The sequence below is a fragment of the Geotrypetes seraphini genome, chromosome 7, assembly GCF_902459505.1.
Source record: "Geotrypetes seraphini chromosome 7, aGeoSer1.1, whole genome shotgun sequence".
NCBI lineage: Eukaryota > Metazoa > Chordata > Amphibia > Gymnophiona > Dermophiidae > Geotrypetes > Geotrypetes seraphini.
Genome location: NC_047090.1, coordinates 43,133,880 through 43,155,249, shown reverse-complemented (window position 1 = coordinate 43,155,249; position 21,370 = coordinate 43,133,880). Strand labels below are relative to the sequence as shown.

Below are 21,370 nucleotides of genomic sequence, written 5' to 3'. Positions count from 1 at the left end.
CTTTAGATTGGGCCAAAATTAGAAAACCTCCCTTCCTCCGTTACATTAACAGGGCTTGGTGCTTGGACCTGTGCTCTTTAACATCTTTATAAACGATCTGGACATAGGTACGACGAGCGAGGTGATTAAATTTGCAGACGATACGAAGTTATTCAGAGTAGTAAAGACGCAGGGGGATTGCAAAGATCTGCAACGTGACATAATCAGGCTCGAGGAATGGGCATCGACATGGCAGATGAGGTTCAACGTGGATAAGTGTAAAGTGATGCATGCAGGAAACAAAAATCTCATGCACAAATACAGGATGTCCGGGGCGGTCCCAGGAAAGGGATTTGGGAGCTCTGATCGACAAGTCGATGAAGCCGTCCACACAATGTGCGGCGGCAGCAAAAAGGGCAAACAGAATGCTAGGAATGATAAAGAAGGGGATCACGAACAGATCAAAGAAAGTTATCATGCCGCTGTACCGGGCCATGGTACGCCCTCACCTGGAGTACTGCATCCAGCACTGGTCGCCGTACATGAAGAAGGACACTGTGCTACTCGAAAGGGTCCAGAGAAGAGCGACTAAGATGGTTAAGGGGCTGGAGGAGCTGCTGTACAGCAAAAGATTAGAGAAACTGGGCCTCTTCTCTCTCGAACAGAGGAGATTGAGAGGGGACATGATCGAAATATTCAAGGTACTGAAGGGGATAGACTTAGTAGATAAGGACAGGTTGTTCACCCTCTCCAAGGTAGGGAGAACAAGAGGGCACTCTCTGAAGTTGAAAAGGGATAGATTCCGTACAAACGTGAGGAAGTTCTTCTTCACCCAGAGAGTGGTGGAAAATTGTAACGCTCTTCTGGAGTCTGTCATAGGGGAAAACGCCCTCCAAGGATTCAAGACAAAGTTAGACAAGTTCCTGCTGAACAAGAACGTGCGCTGGTAGGGCTAGTCTCAGGGTGCTGGTCTTTGACCAGAGGGCCGCAGCGTGAACGGACTGCTGGGCATGATGGACCACTGGTCTGACCCAGCAGTGGCAATTCTTATGTTCTTAAGTAGATATCGCATTGCATATAGATTTTTCATCTAGAGTCCTGGGTGTCATCTTGGACTCATCACTTACATTTCATGAACAGATAAATTCCTTGACAAAAAAGGTTTTATTTAGTCTGCGCATGTTGATGAAGGTCAGATCACTATTCCATCAAGAACATTTCTCAGTATTGGTACAATCCACTGTGCTTTCTCAGCTAGATTATTGTAACTCAGTTTATATAGGCATTAAGCAGAGCAGTCTAAAACGACTTCAGTTAATACAGAATATTGCAGCTAAGCTCATTTTTGGGAAACGAAAGTATGATCATGTTTCCCCTTTGTTGATAATGCTTCACTGGCTCCTAGTTAGCTTTAGGATCCAGTTTAAATGTGCATGCATAATCTTCAAGCTTCTCTATGGAATATTTGATCCTTTTTTCCCCTTATGTTGGAATGCCCTTAGACTTTGCCATTTGAGAAACACACAAAGATATAAATTAGCCTTCCCTTCCTTTAAGGGAATTAAATCTGCTGGGAAGCTCAGTCGATCTTTTGTTTTCAAGTTTGTAGATATCTGAAATGAACTTCCTGACTCCATTAGGCTTTTAGGACAGCTGCAATTATTTTGTAAATTCTTGAAAACTTTGTTGTTCTTGCAATTTTTAAATGGTTTAACTACAGCCTCAACGAAATGATATTATAGTTATTTTTCTTATGCTTTTCTTATGTACTTTAGTTTTTAATTAGTTCTTCCTTTTCCTTTGTTTTCTGCTATGTACAGTACTCCCCCAATATTCGCGGGGGTTCTGTTCCAGGAACCCCTGCAAATCTTGAAAAACCGCGAATACGGTTTTCAGTGGGGGAGACAGGAGAGGGCAGCTGGAGAGGCAGGAGAGAGCAGCCGGCGGGTGAAGGAAATCGCTCACAGTATGCTCCGACCGCCTCTTCCTGCACTAAAGTCTGGCTTCACCAATCAGGAGCTGCTTTGACACGCAGCTCCTGATTGGTGAGGCCTGACTTTAGTGCAGGAAGAGGCGGTCAGAGCATACTGCGAGTGATTTCCTTCACTCCCCGGCTCTCCGGCTGCCCTCTCCTGCCCAAGTCATTCATAGTCGGAAAATACCGCAAATGACTGGGACCGCAAATCGCCGACTGCGAATGACCTGGGGAGCACTGTACTCTAGTCTTAATTATATGTGAACCGAGTTGAGCTCCACTGGGAGATGACCCAGAATATAAACATTAGATTAGTGCAGTAAGTCTCATGACAGGAGACTCTACAAAAATACTGGGCCTGATATTCAGCCCATGACAGTAAGCGGCTTGTAAACTGCTCAGAGCTGCAAGCTGGACTAACCCTGGATACTCGGTGCTGGGACATGTCTGGCTTCCAACATTTATCCAGGTATCTGCGATCACCTGGAAATTAACTGGGCACTGGCTGATATTGAGTAGCCATTTAACTTGGTGAATAAAGTAAGGACAACTTTATTTATTGTCCTAACATTTTCTGCATACTTAGCTAGTTAGCAGACTGAATATTCCTATTAACTTGCTAAGTCATAGATCTGCCCAAACTAGCCCCCAGACTGCCCTTAACTTAGCCAGTTTGGAAACAGCTGGTTAAATGCCGCTGAATATCGGTAGCTAGCCAGATTAGTGGTATTTAACTAGGCAGGAACTGATAAACCTTTTTGAATAACATGCCTACTGTTTTTTTCCAATTTCTGTTTAAAAGAATATAATTATACATATGGGTCAAGGAATGTAAAATAACACTCTGAAAGTTAAATGGAACCAGGTGAAAAGAAACATTATGGGGTGCAGTAATCAACATGGACTACTGTTAGCATGAGTTAGTGGTTAAAATAACACCTCATTTTAGCCTGAGTTTGAAAACGGGCCAGATTAGACTGGGGGAGGGAGGGCATTGTGTTCCACAGGAATAATTTCCCCCTTCCTCCCCCCCCCTCCAAAAAAAAAAATTGCCCACTGCATTTCTGTGGAAGCAGTTCCAGCTTCTGTAGCACACAACTTACATGCAGAGAAGCATAGCAGTTAGGTAGTCACTCCTTTTGAAACTACATCTCCCCTGTTCTCAACCATAATCTGCCAAACTGACACCTCATCTGGAGTGCAGTGGGCTGAGAATCTGAGGAACTGGGTTGATTCCAGCTGCACTTCCTTGTTACCCTGGGCAAGTCACTTAACCCATCATTGCCCCAGGTACATAACTTATATTGTGAGTCCACTAAGGACAGAAGAAGTACCTGCATATAATAATAATAATAATCAGTTTATATACCACATGGCTGTAAAATTCTATGCAGTATATGTTAACCATTTTGACTGTACCCACAGAAAGACAGTATGTTATATCCATAATCCTTTACTACCAATTACCACCCCACACCCCCCTTCCCTGCAACAAAGGGCAATATTAAAACACACACCTATACATTCACAAACTGAAACACATGTATATAGATACATATAAACACACACCAATGAACCTAAAAGAGTACAGACATAAAGAATTACATGAGTTTGTAATTTATGTTTCTGACTGAGAGAAGAAAATTATTGAATTTTCTTTGATATTCATTCTGATGGACAATTTCCTGCATATATGCAAACTTACTACTTCACAGAGCAAAGTTAAAATCTCTCTGTTTTTCTATTCTTATGCAGGTGGCAATGTTTAAGGACCTAGAGCACAAGGAAATTGAAGCAATGCATTCTCTTAGAGCTGCCAATCTGGCCAAAATGGCTATTGTGGACCGCATTGAAGAGGTCAAATTCTGTATATGTCGCAAAACAGCCAGTGGATTCATGTTACAATGTGAACTTTGCAAAGACTGGTTCCACAGCACTTGTGTGCCTTTGCCTAAAACCAGCTCTCAAAAAAAGGGTTCCACTTGGCAATCCAAAGAAGTAAAGTTCTTGTGTTCTCTATGTATGCGTTCTAGAAGACCCCGACTGGAGACCATCTTGTCTTTACTAGTGTCATTGCAGAAGTTGCCTGTGAGATTACCAGAAGGAGAAGCACTGCAGTGTCTGACAGAGCGTGCAATGAGTTGGCAAGATCGGGCACGGCAAGCACTGGCTACAGATGAACTGTCTTCTGCTTTGGCCAAGCTGTCTGTATTGAGCCAGCGGATGGTTGAGCAGGCAGCTAGAGAGAAAACTGAGAAAATCATCAGTGCTGAACTACAGAAAGCAGCAGCTAATCCAGACTTACAGGTGTGTGAAATTCTGCATCTGTTCTACTTGCTTTGTGAGTGTGCTTCTATGTGTATATGGGGAAGGGAGATCTTCTGAATGATGATGAAGGAATAAGCTGAAGATCTTTTTTTCCATGAAGTCGTTGCAGAGCAGATATGCAAATTTTTAGTTTTTACATCCTGCAAAGATGCTTAGTTTAATAAACTAAAGATGATGAAATACTTTGACTTGGATTTCTCTGTACCCCTCTCTCAGCTGTCTTAAGCTGTTCATTCATATTGTTGAATGGCTTATTTGATGGTTGAAAGACCAAAAAGGTTGGTGTGACCACAAGTTCAAAACAAGAATCTTTATTAGCTGACAATGCCTGTGTTGGAGTTCTATCAAATACAACACAGTACAATAAAGCTTTAACTTATAATAAAAACATTAGCATAAATAATTGATATTAAGTATACAGTGGTACCTTGGTTTACGAGCATAATTCGTTCCAGAAGCATGCTCATATCCAAAGTACTCGTATATCAAAGCACATGTCCCCATAGGATATAATGGCAATGCTGACAATTAAAAGGTGGCGAAGTGTGGCCCAGGGGTGTCTACCTGCCAGGTGCTGCAGCACCGTCTCCTCCGTCTGCCAGCCGCTGGAGAACCCCAGTGCCGCTTCAGGGGGATTCCTCTACCGGCCAGCCTTCCACACCGGGTGCCTTCCGCATGTTGGAGAGCCTCTATCTGAGCCTACGCAGCCAAGTGCCGTGCCATCTGCACGTTGCTTATGATCACGCACAACGTCAATGATTGACATGCATGATTATACGCAACGTGCAGGTGGGACGGCACTCGGTTGCGTAGGCTCAGATAGAGGCTCTCCAACATGCGGAAGGCACCCGGTGTGGAAGGCTGGCTGGCAGATGGAAGAGGAATCCCTCTGAAGCGGCGCTTCCTGCAGTGTAAGTGCTCATTTATCGGGGCGGTGCTCAGTTTGCGAGACGAAAGTTTGCTGAACACTCGCAAATGGTGTTACTTGCAAACCGAGGTTCCACTGTATATGAAAACGTATTTAAGTAAATATAAACACAAAAAGGGGCATAATAAAAAAAAAAGTCTAAGTCCCCTTTTGGCTTAAGGCCCTAAACGTTGAAAGTAGAAGCAGGGAAAATGTTCATTATCAAAAAAAAAAAAAATGTCCAAAAGGAGGTTTTTTTTGATAATGGCCTGCCTCTACGTTCAGCTGTTTAAATGCCCAGACCACCACTACATCTAAACACTACACTATATAATCAACCTAAAAAAAGCCTAAGTCCCAGATGCCCAAAACAAGGGCTTTTAGGCAAAGGAGGGGCCAGACCTTCGCCTAAAAGCTGGATTCTGTAACCGGTGTCTGTCAAAAAGAACACCGGTTACAGAATCCCTCCCACCCCAGCAACGATTGGGCCAGAAAGGAGCCCAAGCCCTCCTGGCCCAGCAAAGGCCGACACCGCCACCCCGACAGCAATTAGGCCAGGAGCAACCCAAGCCCTCCTGGCCCAGCGAAGGCCAACACCCCCACCCCAATAGCGATCAGGCCAGGAGGGAGCCCAAGCCCTCCTGACCTGGCAACAGCCGGCATCCTCACCCCCAACAGCAATCAAGGCCAGGAAGGAGCCCAGCCCAACCCATCCCATGTGCTTAAGGCCCCGCCCACAGGAGGGGGTCTAAGGCTAATGGGCCAGTTCCGGTTGGCCCAGTCACCTCAGGCCCCACCTGTGGGCGGGGTTTGAGATGCCTGGGCCAATCAGGCTCTAAGGCCCACCATTCGACAGGTGGGCCTGTGGGACGGACGGGCTTGGAACCCATCCATCCGTCCAACTGGTTTTGAAGTAATGGGGGTAGAGAGGTTGGCAGGGGGTTGCGGGATCGGAAGGTGGGGGGCCGATCAGGGGTTCAGAGGGGGTGATCGTGGGGGGGGGAGCTGAGGGCTAGAGGACCTGGGATCCCTCTTGCCCATTTCTTAGTGGGGGTGGGTGGTAGTCGTTTTCGCCGGACCAGGAGGGCTTGGGCTCCCTCCTGCCCAGGTCGAGTCACGGGGGAGGGATGGCTCATCTCTCCTGCCACGATAGCAATCGCCCACCTCATATCTTAGTGCGGGGTAGTGGGTTTCGCCGGGCCAGGAGGTCTTGGGCTCCCTCCTGGCCCGATCGCTGTCAGGGTGGGGGTGTCGTCCGTCGCCGGGCCAGGAGGGCTTGGGCTCCCTCCTGCCCGGATCGAGTCACGGGGGGAGGGGTGGATCGCTGCAGGAGAGATGGCTCATCTCTCCTGCCATGATAGCGATCGCCCGCCTCCCCGAACCGTGGCACTTTGGGGTGAGGATCTCCGGCAGGGGAGATGCCCTGCTGCGATGCTCACCTCGAAGTGCCACGGTTCGGGGGGGTTGGGCGATCACCATTGCGGCAGGAGAGATTGAGCCATCTCTCCTGCAGTGATAGTTGCAGTAGATGATAGGCAGGTTGCTGGAGCCGCTGAGCTGCAGCGATCAGGTCAGAGGCCCCTTTTTTGGCACTTATGACTGTTTTGACGATCAGGCTTTTTGATCGTCCAAGTACCCATTTAGGCCACTTTTTAGAAGTTGTTTTGTTTTGATTATGAGCCCAAAAGGATATAACAAATAAGACTTCAATAGCATTGTAAAATAATATAAAAAAATTACACAGCTAAAATGAATGATATTAAGTAAAACTAGTGATTTTATGTCCTAGTTTTTCCTGTATGGGCAAGTTTATCCCATTGATGTAATTGTTAAATGTTTATCATCTCTTCTGGTGTTTTTAATCTTAGGGTCACTTACCTAGTTTCCAACAGTCTGCCTTTAGCCGTGTGATGAGCAGCTTAACATCATCCCCAAGACCACCTTTGGACTATGATGATGAGGAAACTGATTCAGATGAAGATATTAGGGAAACGTATGGCTATGACATAAAGGTATTTGAACTTTCTATGAAGCTTAATACTCGCTGAGCTTTAGAAATAAATCACACTTATAGCGTTAAAGTTTGAGACTAGTGCATTTAAACAGCTAGGAAACATATAAATACAGCCTTTGGACCCAACGTAACTAAATATTGTATGTACCACTTTAATTTTACAATATTACTATACACACCCCAACATAATTTTGTAAAGTGTTAATCTATAGCTCTCAAATGTAAGCTGCCTCAATTTGAACACTCAGAGACCCACTGTGTAGGAGAAACAACATGGAATCATTTAATATTCCTTTTATATATCATTCATATCACTCATAAATACCAGCCTTTTTTTTTTCTTAGGTTATAACAGTGGGACCTCAGAATTGTACATGACTAAGATTTGCACCAATTGCACTGTGCTAATAATGCCTATGTATAATCCCATATGTCCATCAGAAAATATTAATAGGCAGCAGTACTCCCCTTTTTGTAGCTGATCTCTGCACCCTACATGGCTTCATGTTTCATTTAAATTGCTTAAGGGGACAGGAAGTCCAGTGGCATGCTCTCTCCTCCATTTTTGGGAAAAATATTCTCCTGCACATTACTGTTTAAGGAGAAGAGTGAAATGTAAGTACCAAAGAGCCAATCACCTGTATGATAGGGAATCCTGTACCCTTATACATCTCAGACTATTCCAAAATGACTTACTATATAGCATAGTCCTTGAACTGTAGAACTGTTCAGATGTATATCTTGTTGAAACATCATATGAGTGAATCATCCAACATCAATAATTTACATGACACATTAAACTAATTCCCAGTGCAATAGGTGCATCATTACTAAACTAAAATAAAACTTAGCCTTATATACCGGCTCTTCAACCATGGAAAGCTCAACACGGTTGACAATAAATTAATAAAAAAATAAAATAAAATACTAAAATATATGGAAATTAGTTTTCAAAGTGTTTAGCAAATAGAAAAGTTTTCAAAGATTTACAAAAAGATTGGAAGGAACTAAGACACCTCAAAATCAAAAGAAGATCACTCCATGATTGGGAGAATTTAAAAGCCAAAGGGAGGCTGAAATTCTTGAATCCTTTAATTCCTTTTTTGGAAAGGAGGGAAAGGTCAAATTGTTGAGTACCTCTCGCATATGAAAATCTATAAACGTTCCATAGAAGAGGAACAAGAGGAATAAAAAACCATGTAAAATTTTAAAAATAATACATATACATTTAAACTGAATTCTGAGATAAACTGGGAGCCAGTGAAAGCTCAAAAGCAAGGGAGTCACATGTTCGAGTTTGCTTTTTCCATAAATCAACTTCGCAGCGGTATTCTGAATCAGTTGTAGTCTTTGAAGACAGATCTTTGTGATGCCAAGATAAAATAGCATTACAATAATCTAGCTGAGAAAGTACAATTGTTTGGACCAGAACAGAAAAGTGACGTTGATGAAAAAGAGATCTAACCTTCCTCAGTATTCGAAGTTAAAAAAACATTTCTTAACCAGAGAATTTATCTGATCCTTAAAGGTAAGGAAGAATCAAAAAGTATTCCCAAAATCTTGGAGAAGAACTCAATTTGTAAGGAGGCTCCAGAGTCCAAAAGTATAGTGGGAAGGGAGATAATCCAGTAAAGGGCCTAACCACAAAAGTTTAGTTTTGGCTGCATTTAGCTTCATCTGGACAGACATAGCCCAAGCTTGAAGTTTGGAAATACAATGGTTTATTTTAAAAGCTAAATTGGTAATATTTAAATCAATCTCAATCAATATAAAGATATCATCCACATAGGTAAAGAGCGTTTCCCAAGCTGACAACTTATACTCAAAGTAGTCATATAGAGATTGAACAAAATTGGGGAAAGTGGAGAGCCCTGGGGAACCCCGCAAGGAGGCTGTCAGGAGTTGTCTTCCCATGGCCATGAGCCATATGCAGAAGAAATCCACTCCGGAATTTTTCAGTGATCCTCCTACCTCACTGGGAGCTGTGCTGCCACCTGTAATTTTTGGAAGGAGAGTTGCTGTTCTACTTTCCCTTCTTATTTTATTCGGTGTTTTTCAACTTTTATTTGGTATTTTCAGTGCTTGGAGCGTTCAACTTGGTATAAGCAATCTGTAGCTTACAGGCTGATCCCTAGTGCTACCTAAAAGCCAGCCTACACAAGTCTTTTTGGAGCTTGGGGCCGTCCCCACTTGCTGTCCCTCACCTACTGCTTAGCAGGGGTTTGCGTGCAGACTGTTAGGCATCTGTAGGAGGCTCAGCGGTGTCTCACAGGTTGCCGGCTGCAATGTTTGCCTCCCCCTTCTGGTAGCACATCCATCAGTCTGCAGGGTTGGAGGTGCCGTCAGACAACGTATCTGACTGGCAGTCAGAAGATCAACGTAGAAGAAGCATTTTCAGCATGAGGCAGTGATTCTTCTCCTTTCCAGCTACTGTAAAGAGCTGAGGCAAGCTGAAACACATTGTCGGCAGAGGTCACAGTGAGTAAGGCTGTTACAGCCTATGAGGTGAATCAGGGGTGGTAGGTCTGAAAAACAGATTTTTGAGGGTTTCTACATGTTCCTCTTCCTTCCCCCTCCTGAGAAATCCTAAATTCACCAGTTTTTGACATTTAGCTAGTTAGTTTTGTCTAGATGTGAAACCCAGGGATGATTCCATGGTTCTGCATTTATTTAAGTCTGCTGCCTTACCAGATCGTGTTTCGGAGTCTCTGCATGAGTTAAAAGTGGATTTCTTGGTTGCACGGGTTACTAAGCTCACTTCCCTTCCGAGTGAAGGCAGCATGGTGCTCAGGAACATGCAGAACTGCCAAGTGAATGTAGTTCTCGGTAGCTTTGGGAGTCGAAGCTGCCTCAGTGGTGTCCTTTGTCACACGCGCTTATTTGTCTAGACTGTTCACTCTGGAAAGTGAGGTAGATGAACCTCCTTCTCTGCTTCTTTTATCTGGTGTGGATTCTGTAACTGACGCTTTGCATGACATCTTTCGAATCCTGGGGAAAACATCATGTTATTCAATTTCTGCTCGTAGAATGCTATAAATTAGACAGTGGGCTGGCGATTCCACCTCTAAAGCTACTTCTGCCAGACTCCCTTTTAAGGGGCAGCTTTTATTTGGTAAAGACCTGGATGATTTCATGAACTGTGTGGCAGATCGTCGCCCCAAGACCCCTGCCTCATAGTAGACCCAGAACCTCTAAAGGCTCAGGGCACTCTAATTTTTGTGACTCCAGGTACTCTCTGCAATATTCCAGGTCCATGTTGCAGAAAATTTCCTAGGACTGCAGGCAGAAATTTTCCGGATGCAGGTCGAACCAGGCCTCTGCTTCCCATGCAGCTCTATCTGCCAAGGAGTCGCAATGACGCCAGGCCGAGGGAGGCCCCTCTTCATATAGGGGGCAGACTCTCACCATTTGTGCAGGCATGGGTTCAGATTTTGTCCAACCACTAGGTTCTGGACATCATTCATTCCGGTTACAAGCTGGAATTTGCCCTGTCTCTAACAGATTGGTTTGTGGACTCCCGGGAAAGACGGTCAAAGTATAAGCCACTATAAGAAGATTACTAGACGTTCAGACTATAGAGCATGTGCCACCTGAAGACTCAGACTCAGGCTCAGGGAGATACTTCATATACTTTATCTTGTGAAAGAAAGGCTCCATTGATTGGAGGCCCATTCTGGACCTTACTCAAGTAAATGCAGTGATCAAAGTTTCGTGCTTTCAAATGGAGACGGTTCAATCTGTCATAATGGCAGTGACCCCGGGAGAATTCTTAGCCTCTCTAGATCCAGAGTTATTTTCCATCATGTACAGTTTCCTCTTGCTCTATTTTTACACCAATCGTATCTAAATTCATGATTGCTCTCTCTTTTGTGCCTTTTCTACCATTTTTTTTGCTAAACCAGGCAAAGGTCCTATTTCTCTTGTGCAATCCTCTGGATTCTGAGCTCAGTACTCAGTATATCAGTAAGGCCTAAGATTGGATACATCATATAAATTCACATATTCCTCTTTCAGTTTTTTTTTTTTTCCTTCATTAACGGAAGCATTCAGTGACTTCTATCTCCTGTTTACTATTTCTTTAGTAACTTCCAATTGCTCCAGCTTTTGTTGGTCCTATTTTTTCCAGCAGATATCTTGAGAAATACTACTTCTCCTCTTCTTTCCTTGCACTCTTAAACTCGATAAACCTTGAGCATTGGCTCTGTTCACTTTACAAGACATACCAGAGCTCTCAGAAAGCCCTCAGGGGGAGTACTGCTGACCCCCAATCAGTCACTCTTCCTTTCCAACTTATTTCACATTCTCATAAGAACATAAGAAGCGCCATCTCCAGATCAGACCTTCAGTCCATCAAGTCCGGCAATCAACACACGCGGATGCCCTGCCAGGGGTACAACTGGCGTAATTTTTAGTCATCCATCTCCTTCTATGCCTCTCGTAAGGAGATGTGCATCTAGTTTGTTTTTGAATCCTAGGACAGTCGATTCTGCAATAACCTCCTCTGGGAGAACATTCCAGGTGTCAACCACTCTCTGCGTGAAGCAGAACTTCCTGATATTTGTCCTGAACTTGTCCCCCCTTAGCTTCATTCCGTGTCCTCTTGTCCGTGTCAAATTGGACAATGTAAATAATTTTTTCTGCTCTATTTTGTCGATTCCTTTCAGTATTTTGAAGGTCTCGATCATATCCCTCGCAGTCTCCTTTTCTCAAGGGAGAACAATCCCAGTCTCTTAAGTCGATCCTCGTATTCCAGTTTCTCTATCCCTTTTACTAGTTTCATTGCTCGTCTAAGCACCCTCTCCAGCAGTTTTATATCCTTCTTTAGGTTGGGAGACCAATGTTGGACGCAGTATTCCATGTGGGGTCTGACCATTGCTCTATAAAGCTCTCCGATCTACTCGTGATTCCCTTCTTTATCATGCCCAACATTTGCTTTATTTGCCGCCACCGCACATTGTACTGACGGTTTCAGGGTCCTATCAATCAGTACACCCAGGTCCTTTTCTTGTTCGCTCTTACCCAGAGTTGCACCTGACATTCTATACTCGTATTCCTTATTCTTACTGCCTAAATGCATTACTTTGCATTTCTCCACATTAAACTTCATCTGCCATTTCTCCGCCCATTTCTCTAACTGACACAAGTCACTCTGGAGTTCCTCGCTATCCTTCTGCGATCTGATTGCCCGGCATAGCTTTGTGTCATCTGCAAACTTGATGATCTCACTGGATGTTCCTTCTAGGTCATTGATATAAAAATTAAATAAGATTGGCCCAAGTACCGAGCCCTGGGGTACACCACTAGTCATTTTCTCCCAGTTGGAGAACTTCCCATTTGTGCCCACTCTGTTTTCTGTTCTCCAGCCATTTGCCTATCCATCTTTGTATATCCCTATCCATAGTTAGTTTCTCTCCTTCCTACGTTTTATTTCCCATTTCTTCCTACAACATTATTCTATCAACGGGAACCACATTTTCATTGCTTTGCCATTTTTCCCTTTCTTTTCCCATCTGTGTTGACCTGGGACACAAATGACTTCAACAAGTGCCTCTTTCCAGTATCCAATCTATTGTTTCTTCCTAGATGTTTTAAGCGACTCCCTCTCCTATCCTGGGATTCACCTACCGCTCTGAGGTTGACTTCTATTTCACAGCCTCCATACACATTGGTTTTGTTGAGTCCTTATCTTGCATTCTTGCCAAGGACAGTTGTAAACCTCTAATTAGTCCTCTATCTATTTTCCTTCCCTTACTCTCTGCCAACTTGTATCGGACAGTATATCTGATTTTGAGGCATGGCACTAAACATTTGTTTTTCCAACTCTCCCTCCATCCCTTTTAGCTAAGCTAGGGAGTCTAATCTGTGAGAATATGCTGCCTGCTTTTGCAAGGATAAAGCACAGTTACTGGTGACAGCAGGCAGGTATTCTCACATCCCACCCACTTCCTCTAGTTGGCTTTTTCACATAAGTATAGAACTGACGACCTCGTGAGCCGGTGTCAGGTGGGAAGGCACTCGCATATGTGTGGTGCAAGTAGTCTCAAAGCTTGCTAAAGCTTAAGTGACAGTACAAGTACCTACTATATGGATGACATTAACCATCTGTGAGAATAACTGCTTGCTGTCCCCGGATAACACCTGTTAAAAACTTTGTTTTTTAGGTGGGCAATTTTGTAATGAGATATTTCCTTGGGTAAAACCTTTCTCTCACCTTGTATTGTCTTTGAAAATTATCTTCCCTGTGCAGCAGAGTGCTAGTTTTGCATAGTATTTTAGAGTTTGAGGATCCTGTTGGTTCTAAATGTTATCCTATTCTAATTAATGAAGTGTGTCGGCTGTATTGAAATGATTCCTGGGAAGACTGTAATCTGTTTATATCACTAAAAGGAGAAAATTTTTAAACAGAAATATGTTCTGTATATAAATATTTACCTTTAAATATACTATAATATAAGTGGAGTTGGAGGAGTGGGCTGAGAACCTGGGGAACTGGATTCAGGTCCTACTCTAGGCAAGTCACTTATTACTCTGTTGCCTCAGCTACAATACTTAGATTAATCTATGAGCCCCTTAGGGATAGAGAAAGTACCTGCATATAATAATTGTAAACCGCTTTGCTTGTACCACAGAAAGGCAGTTTCCAATGCAATAGGTGAGACATTCTAGACCAGGGGTGCCCACACTTTTTGGACTTGCGAGCGACTTTTAAAATGACCAAGTCAAAATGATCTAACAACAATAAAAAAAATTTTTAAAACACAAAGCACACTGTACGCAGAGAAAATGTTAATTATTTATATTCCGGGAGTTTTTCAAAGAGGTTAAGGCAGATGACTCTATGTAATGTCACCTCAGTAACAACTATACAAAAATAGACAAATATACCCCCTACCTTTTTACTAAACCACAATAGTGGTTTTTAGCGCAGGGAGCTGCACTGAATGCCCCGCCCTGGTCTCGACACTCATAGGCTTCATGCGCTAAAAACTACTATTGCGGTTTAGTAAAAGGGGGCCATAGTGCAAAATATAGACAGCAGGTATAAATTCTCAAAACGGACACATTTTGATCACTAAATTGAAAATAAAATCGTTTCTCCTACCTTTGTTGTCTTGTGATTTCATGAGTCTCTGGTTGCACTTTCTTCTTCTGACTGTGCATCCAATATTTCTTCCCTTCTTTCAGCCTACTGTATGCTTCCTCTCCTCCAGACCTCATTCCCTCCCCCAACTTTTTCCTCTCTCCCTGCCCCCTCCCCTTTCTTTATTTCTCCCTGCCCGCCTTCTTTCTTTCTTTCTCTCTCCATGCCCCCTTTCTTGGTTTCCCTGTCCCCCTTTTCTTCCTTTCTGTTTCCCTTCTTTCTTTCTGTCTCCCTGCTCCCCTTTCTTTTTTTCTGTCTCCCTGTCCCCCCTTTCTGTTTCCCTTCTTTCTCTCTCCCTGCCCCTTTCTTTCTTTCTCTCCCCCTGCCCCTTTCTTTCTTTCTCTCTCCCTGCCCCTTTCTTTCTTTCTCTCTCTCTCTCCCTGCCCCTTTCTTTCTTTCTCTCTCTCTCTCCCTGCCCCTTTCTTTCTTTCTCTCTCTCTCTCCCTGCCCCTTTCTTTCTCTCTCTCTCTCTCTCCCTGCCCCTATCTTTCTTTCTTTCTCTCTCTCTCTCCCTGCCCCTATCTTTCTTTCTTTCTCTCTCTCTCCCTGCACCCCTTTCTTTCTCCCTCCCTGCTATCCCCCAAGCCACTGCTGCTGCCATCGGGGAACAGGCCCCGCAGCCACCGCCGCCCCAAGATCTCCCTGCTTCCCAAAGCAGAAGCGTTGAGCCTACCAGCATTCCTCTGGCTGGCCCGGAACTTCCTCTCCGACTTTAGAATTGACATTGGGGAGAGGAAGGCTGATCGGCCTGGTAGATCACAAAGGCAACGCGAGTCTATCATGGAGCTCGAGATGGGCTCCACGATCGACTTGCGTTGCCTTCGCGATCTACTGGTCAGTCACGATTGACCTTTGGGCACCTGTGTTCTAGACCACTGTTCTTCAACCGCCAGTCCCACAGAAAATTCCTGCCGGTCCGCACAGGGCCGGCGAGATGAGATTGGGGCCATCAGCGTCTGGACTGCAATGGAGATGGGCAGCATCGGCCTTCCCTCCCTCCCCAAGCAACTCAATTCAAGATTGGCAACAGGCCTCCCCCTCTCCTGCGACGGCACTCAAGTTCGGCAACGGGCCTCCTCTTCCCAGGGCATCAACAGCACATAAGATCGGCAACGCGGTGCTCAGCCCAAAGCTTCCCCTCTGACGCAGCTTCCTGTTTCCATCCAGGTAGTTCGAATCAGAGGGAAGCTCCACTGCCCCAGGTACATTAGATAGACTGTGAGCCCACCGGGACAGATAGGGAAAATGCTTGAAGCACCTGTATATAAACCGTTTTAAGGGTGATTGTAAAACTAAAAAAATTTGGTATACAAGTCCCAATCCCTACCTCTACCCCTTTCATAAAAGGCATTCTGAACGATTTGTTAACAGCATTGGGCAGTAGGATTTAAAATGTCCTGCACCTCTTATAGTTTGAGCAGCATACTTTTGATACTCAGTTTGAGTTCTAAAAAACTGTGCTTCGAGTATGGAATTAATGCACTGTCTAGTATTGTATTTATGAATATCATATGGTAGGCCTATGTTTTGTTTTGTTTTTCTTTGTTGAACTATGTAGGATAATGCCAGTGTAAAATCCTCTAGCAGCTTGGAGCCCAATCTGTTCTGTGATGAGGAGATCCCTATAAAGTCTGAGGAGGTAGTGACGCACATGTGGAGTGCTCCTTCATTCTGTGCAGAACATGCATATTCATCTGCTTCCAAGAGCTGTGCTCAAGGTAGTGTGTGTGTGTGTGTCTGTCTCTTGATAATGTGAGTGATATCAGTTTTTTACCGGCTTTAGGAGTGAAGAACATTTGAGTGCTCATTAATCAACATGTGGAGAGTAAGTCTATGATGGGGTTCCTGTTTGGAGCCTAAAGAAAAGTAAATGCCTACTTTTCTTTATGGCATACAGTGTAACTGGTCCTGTGCCTGTGTTTTTGGCATGAGCACTTAACACCAGACATAGAGTTGGTGTGAATGTTTAATGCCTAGATTGTAAAAAAAACAACCCAAAAAAACCCACAGATTACAGAAGTGTGTAGAAATGTGCACCATCTATACTCTGCCCAGACTGTTCCCATGTGAGCACCCACCCATGTGAGGTTCTCCTCAAAAAATCTCATCAAACACCAACTCTACCCTTTCACTTTTTGGCTTCTCTTACTCCGTTACCCAAAGTCACTATATCATGGAAAACAGTTCCTCACAGATACCGGTTCATTGGGGTCATCGACCCTCCGTTACATGTAACCAGTGTTCCCTCTAAGCGGGCGGGTGTTGTGAGCAAACTTTTTTCACCGTGAGCCAAAAATATCGGGCGCCAGCAAGTTATGAGCCAACTCGCCCGATTCTCCTCTCGCCGCCCTGCCATCTGCCGTACGCCTCTTCCGATCGTGCGCTGTGACGAGAAACGTGTGCGCTGCGATGTAATATTTTTTGCGCCAGCGCACGCCAGCGCAGCTTAGCGGGAACACTGGTTCAAATGGTTTTATTTATTTCCCCAAATTTATTTTTGTTATACGCATTGAAAATATTTGATATTGCGTTTAAATCAAAATCTCAATAAACTTGAAACGAGTGCCCGTGAGATTGTGGGAGGGTTAAATACTCAAAACTTAGAAGTTTTTGCTACGCCAGCTTTCTGGTATCTTTACATACAGTGGCGTACCTAGCATATGTAACATCCGGGGCCCATCATTTTTTGGCACCCCCCCCCCATCTGTAAGAAAAACATGATTTTTAGTAACAAACCACACGTCACACATGAGTACCTAGGAAAAGGCAGCATCTTACATATTGCAGTGAGCAGTACATCAATACACCCATTGTAAAACTAAACAAGCCAGACCAGCACAGATCAATCCTACACCGTCAATCCTAACAGAAAACCATGTCTTTCGAACACACAGAACACAGAAAACACCTTCGCCTAGTAAGGAATATGTAATCACAAACTAACCCCTCCCTCTTTTACAAAACTGTAGTGTGGATTTTAGCTACGGAGGTAACAGCTCTGATGCTCATAAAATTCTGAGCATCAAAGCTGCTACCACCAAGGCTGGTGCTAAAAACGCTTCACAGTTTTGTAAAAGGGGGGATAAAATAAAAATACATAGACAAAGGTTAAATTGAACCAGCAAGAAGCTGGACTCTGCATACAATGCTTCACAGAAACAGTGACACATGTCTCCTAAAGCAATAAATAAATAGAAATTTTTTTCTACCTTTGTCTTCTGTGGTTTCTCCTTTCCTCATCTTCTTGTAACTCTCTTCCTTCCATCCACTGTCTGCCGTCTCTCTTCCCCTATATGGCATCTTCTCTCCTTCTATGCCCCTTCCAGAAACTGTATGCCTCCCCCTTCCATCTCTCCTTTCACCCCATTGGTCTGGCATCTCTCTCCTCGCCTTCCCTCTCCCACACCTCTCCTCATAGTCTGGTATCTCCCCTTCCCTGATTCTCTGGCATCTCTCTCCTTTCCTTTTCTTCCATCTTTCGCTCCCCCTCCATGCTCTCACATCTCCCCCTTCCTTTTCCCTTAGACTGGCATACCTTCCTCCTATGCTCCAAGCCCTGGCATCTCCTTTAATTCCCTCCCTCATCTTCCTTCTCCCTCCAGCTGGGTACCGCAACACTCTTCCCTGCAGCTCTGCACTTCCCCACTATTGCCATGCTTCGGTTCCTCTTCTTCCTTCCTTCCTCCCCCCCCCCCCCCGCGGGTCCCTGCGGCACCATCAACTCTTACTCCCTCTAATGTCGGCCCTGCAGCTCCAGACTTCCTCGCACCTTCTCCCCTCCCCCTTTGGATCGCTATTATTTTAAATGTTATAGCCGCGGAGCTGTATCCATCAGTGGAGATGTCTAACCTCGGCCTGCCCCGGAACTCTTACTGCAGCAGCCGCCCGTCTAGGCAGGAACAGGAAGTCACTGTTGCAGTAAGAGTTCCGGGGCAGGCCGAGGTTAGACATCTCCACTGATGGATACAGCTCCGCGGCTATAACATTTAAAATAATAGCGATCCAAAGGGGGAGGGGAGAAGGTGCGAGGAAGTCTGGAGCTGCAGGGCCGACATTAGAGGGAGTAAGAGTTGATGGTGCCGCAGGGTCCCGCGGGGGGGGGGGGGGGAGGAAGGAAGGAAGAAGAGGAACCGAAGCATGGCAATTGTGGGGAAGTGCAATCCCCCCAATGCGTCCCCTTACCTTACCGACGCGTGTGTGCGCTGTGAAGAGAAACTTTGCGCTGCGATGTAATATTTTGTGCGCGAGCGCAGGCCAACGCAGCTTAGCGGGAACACTGCATGTAACCCATCAATTATAAACATTACCAACCTAATTAAAATCCCTCTTAGTCCCTCACAATCATCGGCTACTTCATCTTCCGATCATATTCGCAAAACTTTAAACTTGGGTCTCATTAATGTCAGGTCACTTCGTACCAAACACCATGTCGTTAAAGATCTCCTGACCACTCACTCTCTTGACCTTCTCTGCCTAGTTGAAATCTGGTTGACTAAGGGAGATGAGGCCTATTTAGCCTATGCCAGTCCCCCAGGTTACAACTACTGCTTTAATCATCGTTCAGGCAAGAAGGGGGGGGGGGGTGGCCTAGCAATGTTTTATAAATCTGCGCGCTCAGGAACTGTCAATAGTGCCTCAGCAAAATGTTTCCTTGAATACATACAAATCAAAATCAGCACAAATCCAGATATTGATCTATTGTTATTTTATATCCCTCCGGTCAACCAGACCATGATTACCCACGTTATTTCCCATCTCCTACTTTTTCTACAGCCTCACAATTCCCACTGATATTAGGAGACTTCAGTATTCATTTTGATGATACAAGCGACACTTTAATCTCTGATTTTCTGACCCATCTACATGACCTTAATTTCACTTCACTAATTTCCAGCCCAACCCATTCAAAGGGCCATACTTTAGATATGATTTTTGTTCCTGTTCACCAGAATTTACATTTTTCTAAGCCTGATGTGTACCAAGTGCCTTTGTCTGACCATAGTTTCATATTTACATCTTGTTCATTACTCTCCCCCAGTAAATCCCCCCAGTAGCTTTAACCGTTGCCTCTAGAGATTATCGCAATCTTAACGAATCTTTAACTTCTACATTATTTTCTATAGAAAATAAAGATTTCTCTATAGCAACCCCAAACGAACAATTACAAATTTGGAACAATGCTTGTTTCTCTCTTTTAGACAAATTAGCCCCTATAACTACTCATACTATATCTCCCAAGAAACTGCTTAACCCCTGGTTTAATTCCTCATTGCTTCTTCTAAAACGACAAATGTGCTCATTGGAACGTAGATGGCGCTCAAACCCTACTCAAATTAATTTGGATAAAATTTAAAGAACATTTGCAGGGTTGTTTTTTTAAATTTCTTTATTCATTTTTTCATATTACAACAAGTGTATCAGAAAAATACATATAATCTTATAAACACACACTTGATTTTCCTTCATGAATACTTTAAGTACAATATATCATATTTATATTCATATTTTTATAATGTTTTAGATAATATGTAAATCATTTAATATGTATGACAAATATAAATAAAATAACCCCCCCCAAGCCCTCCCTTCCTATTTCAGAAACTCTAACCTAATACTTCAAAATGCATTAATTAATTCATACATATTGTAAGGTAAATAAAATAATACCCACCCACATCCCCACTTAACAAATCTCTTATTATGGAAAAATGTTATTAATCATTACAAAAATCTGCTAATGGTCTCCAAATCTTCAGAAATTTACCAAAATAACCTTTCTGTGTTGCTATTGTGCGCTCCATTTTATATATATGGCATACCGAATTCCACCAAAAGTTATAACTTAATCTGTCATAATTTTTCCAGTTACATGTTATTTGTTGAATTGCTACTCCAGTTAATATGAATAAAAGTTTATTATTATGTGACGAAATTTGACTTTTTGCTCTCATTATTGTACCAAATAAAATAGTATCATAAGTCAAGGCTACTGGATTGTCCATCATTCTATTTATTTGAGGCCAAATTGATTTCCAACATAATAATATATATGGACAATAGAATAAAAGATGATCTAATGTCCCAGCCTCAAGATGACAGTTGCAGTTTTACCGCCAAACTATTAATGCCGAAAAGAAAAAATACTGCACCAAACAAATTACTAAAGCAAAAAATTCATCAGCACTTTTTACAATACTTAAAAGTTTAACTCAGTTTAAACATAAACCGGTCATCTCCAAGATGGAATCTCTCTCTGTGTAAAGTCTATGTGACTTCTTCCAGTTGAAAATTACGTTAATCAAGGATACTATCAAATCAAAAATTCTCAACTCATTCACAACTGGTAAATCCATTTTCAGGTCTACTGAAGTAGATAACAGTTACTCTCTAACTTCTACTTGTTCCAATTTCTTCCTACATCTTTAAAGGGCATTCAATGTCTCATTAATTCCATAAATATTAAAGGATCTGCTTTAGAACCTATTCCTCCATTCCTCTTAAAACGGCACTTCTTTGTCTTTGGCTCCTACATTCTACAAATTATACACTACAGCCAGTTTGCCTACACACTGGAAACACTCCATCCTTCATCCAGTTATCAAAAACCCAAAACAAAATACCAAAGATTGTGCATATTACCTCTCAATTGCTAATTTGCCATTTTTAGCGAAATTAATAGAAAAAATTGTTTTCAATCAACTTTCTGACTTTGTACACAGAACCTAAGTTCTACATCCTAATCAAACCGGTTTCCGCAGAAATCATTCTACTGAATACTCCCTCCCAGGACTAACCACTACTATCCACTATTACTTAGATCATCACAAATCTGTACTTCTCATTTCTCTGAATCTTGCAGCGGCATTTCTCTGAATCTTGCAGCGGCATTCAACACTATTGACTATCAGCTTCTACTTCAAAGTTAGCTTCTATTGGCATTGCCAACCAGGTTCTTGAACGGTTTAAATCATATTTCTCTAACAGATTCTCTACTATTCACTTCAATGGCTCTAATTCTAAATCGTT

At 43.3% G+C, this 21,370-nt stretch overlaps 1 protein-coding gene across 1 annotated transcript in view; it reads left to right on the top strand.

Moving 5' to 3' along the window:
* Window positions 1-21,370, top strand: part of KDM5A (lysine demethylase 5A) — a 374,123-nt gene that overhangs the window by 317,903 nt on the left and 34,850 nt on the right. Inside the window, 3 exon segments of the mRNA XM_033952792.1 lie at window positions 3,710-4,261; window positions 7,058-7,201; window positions 15,903-16,062. Coding sequence (XP_033808683.1) covers window positions 3,710-4,261; window positions 7,058-7,201; window positions 15,903-16,062 — 856 coding nt within the window.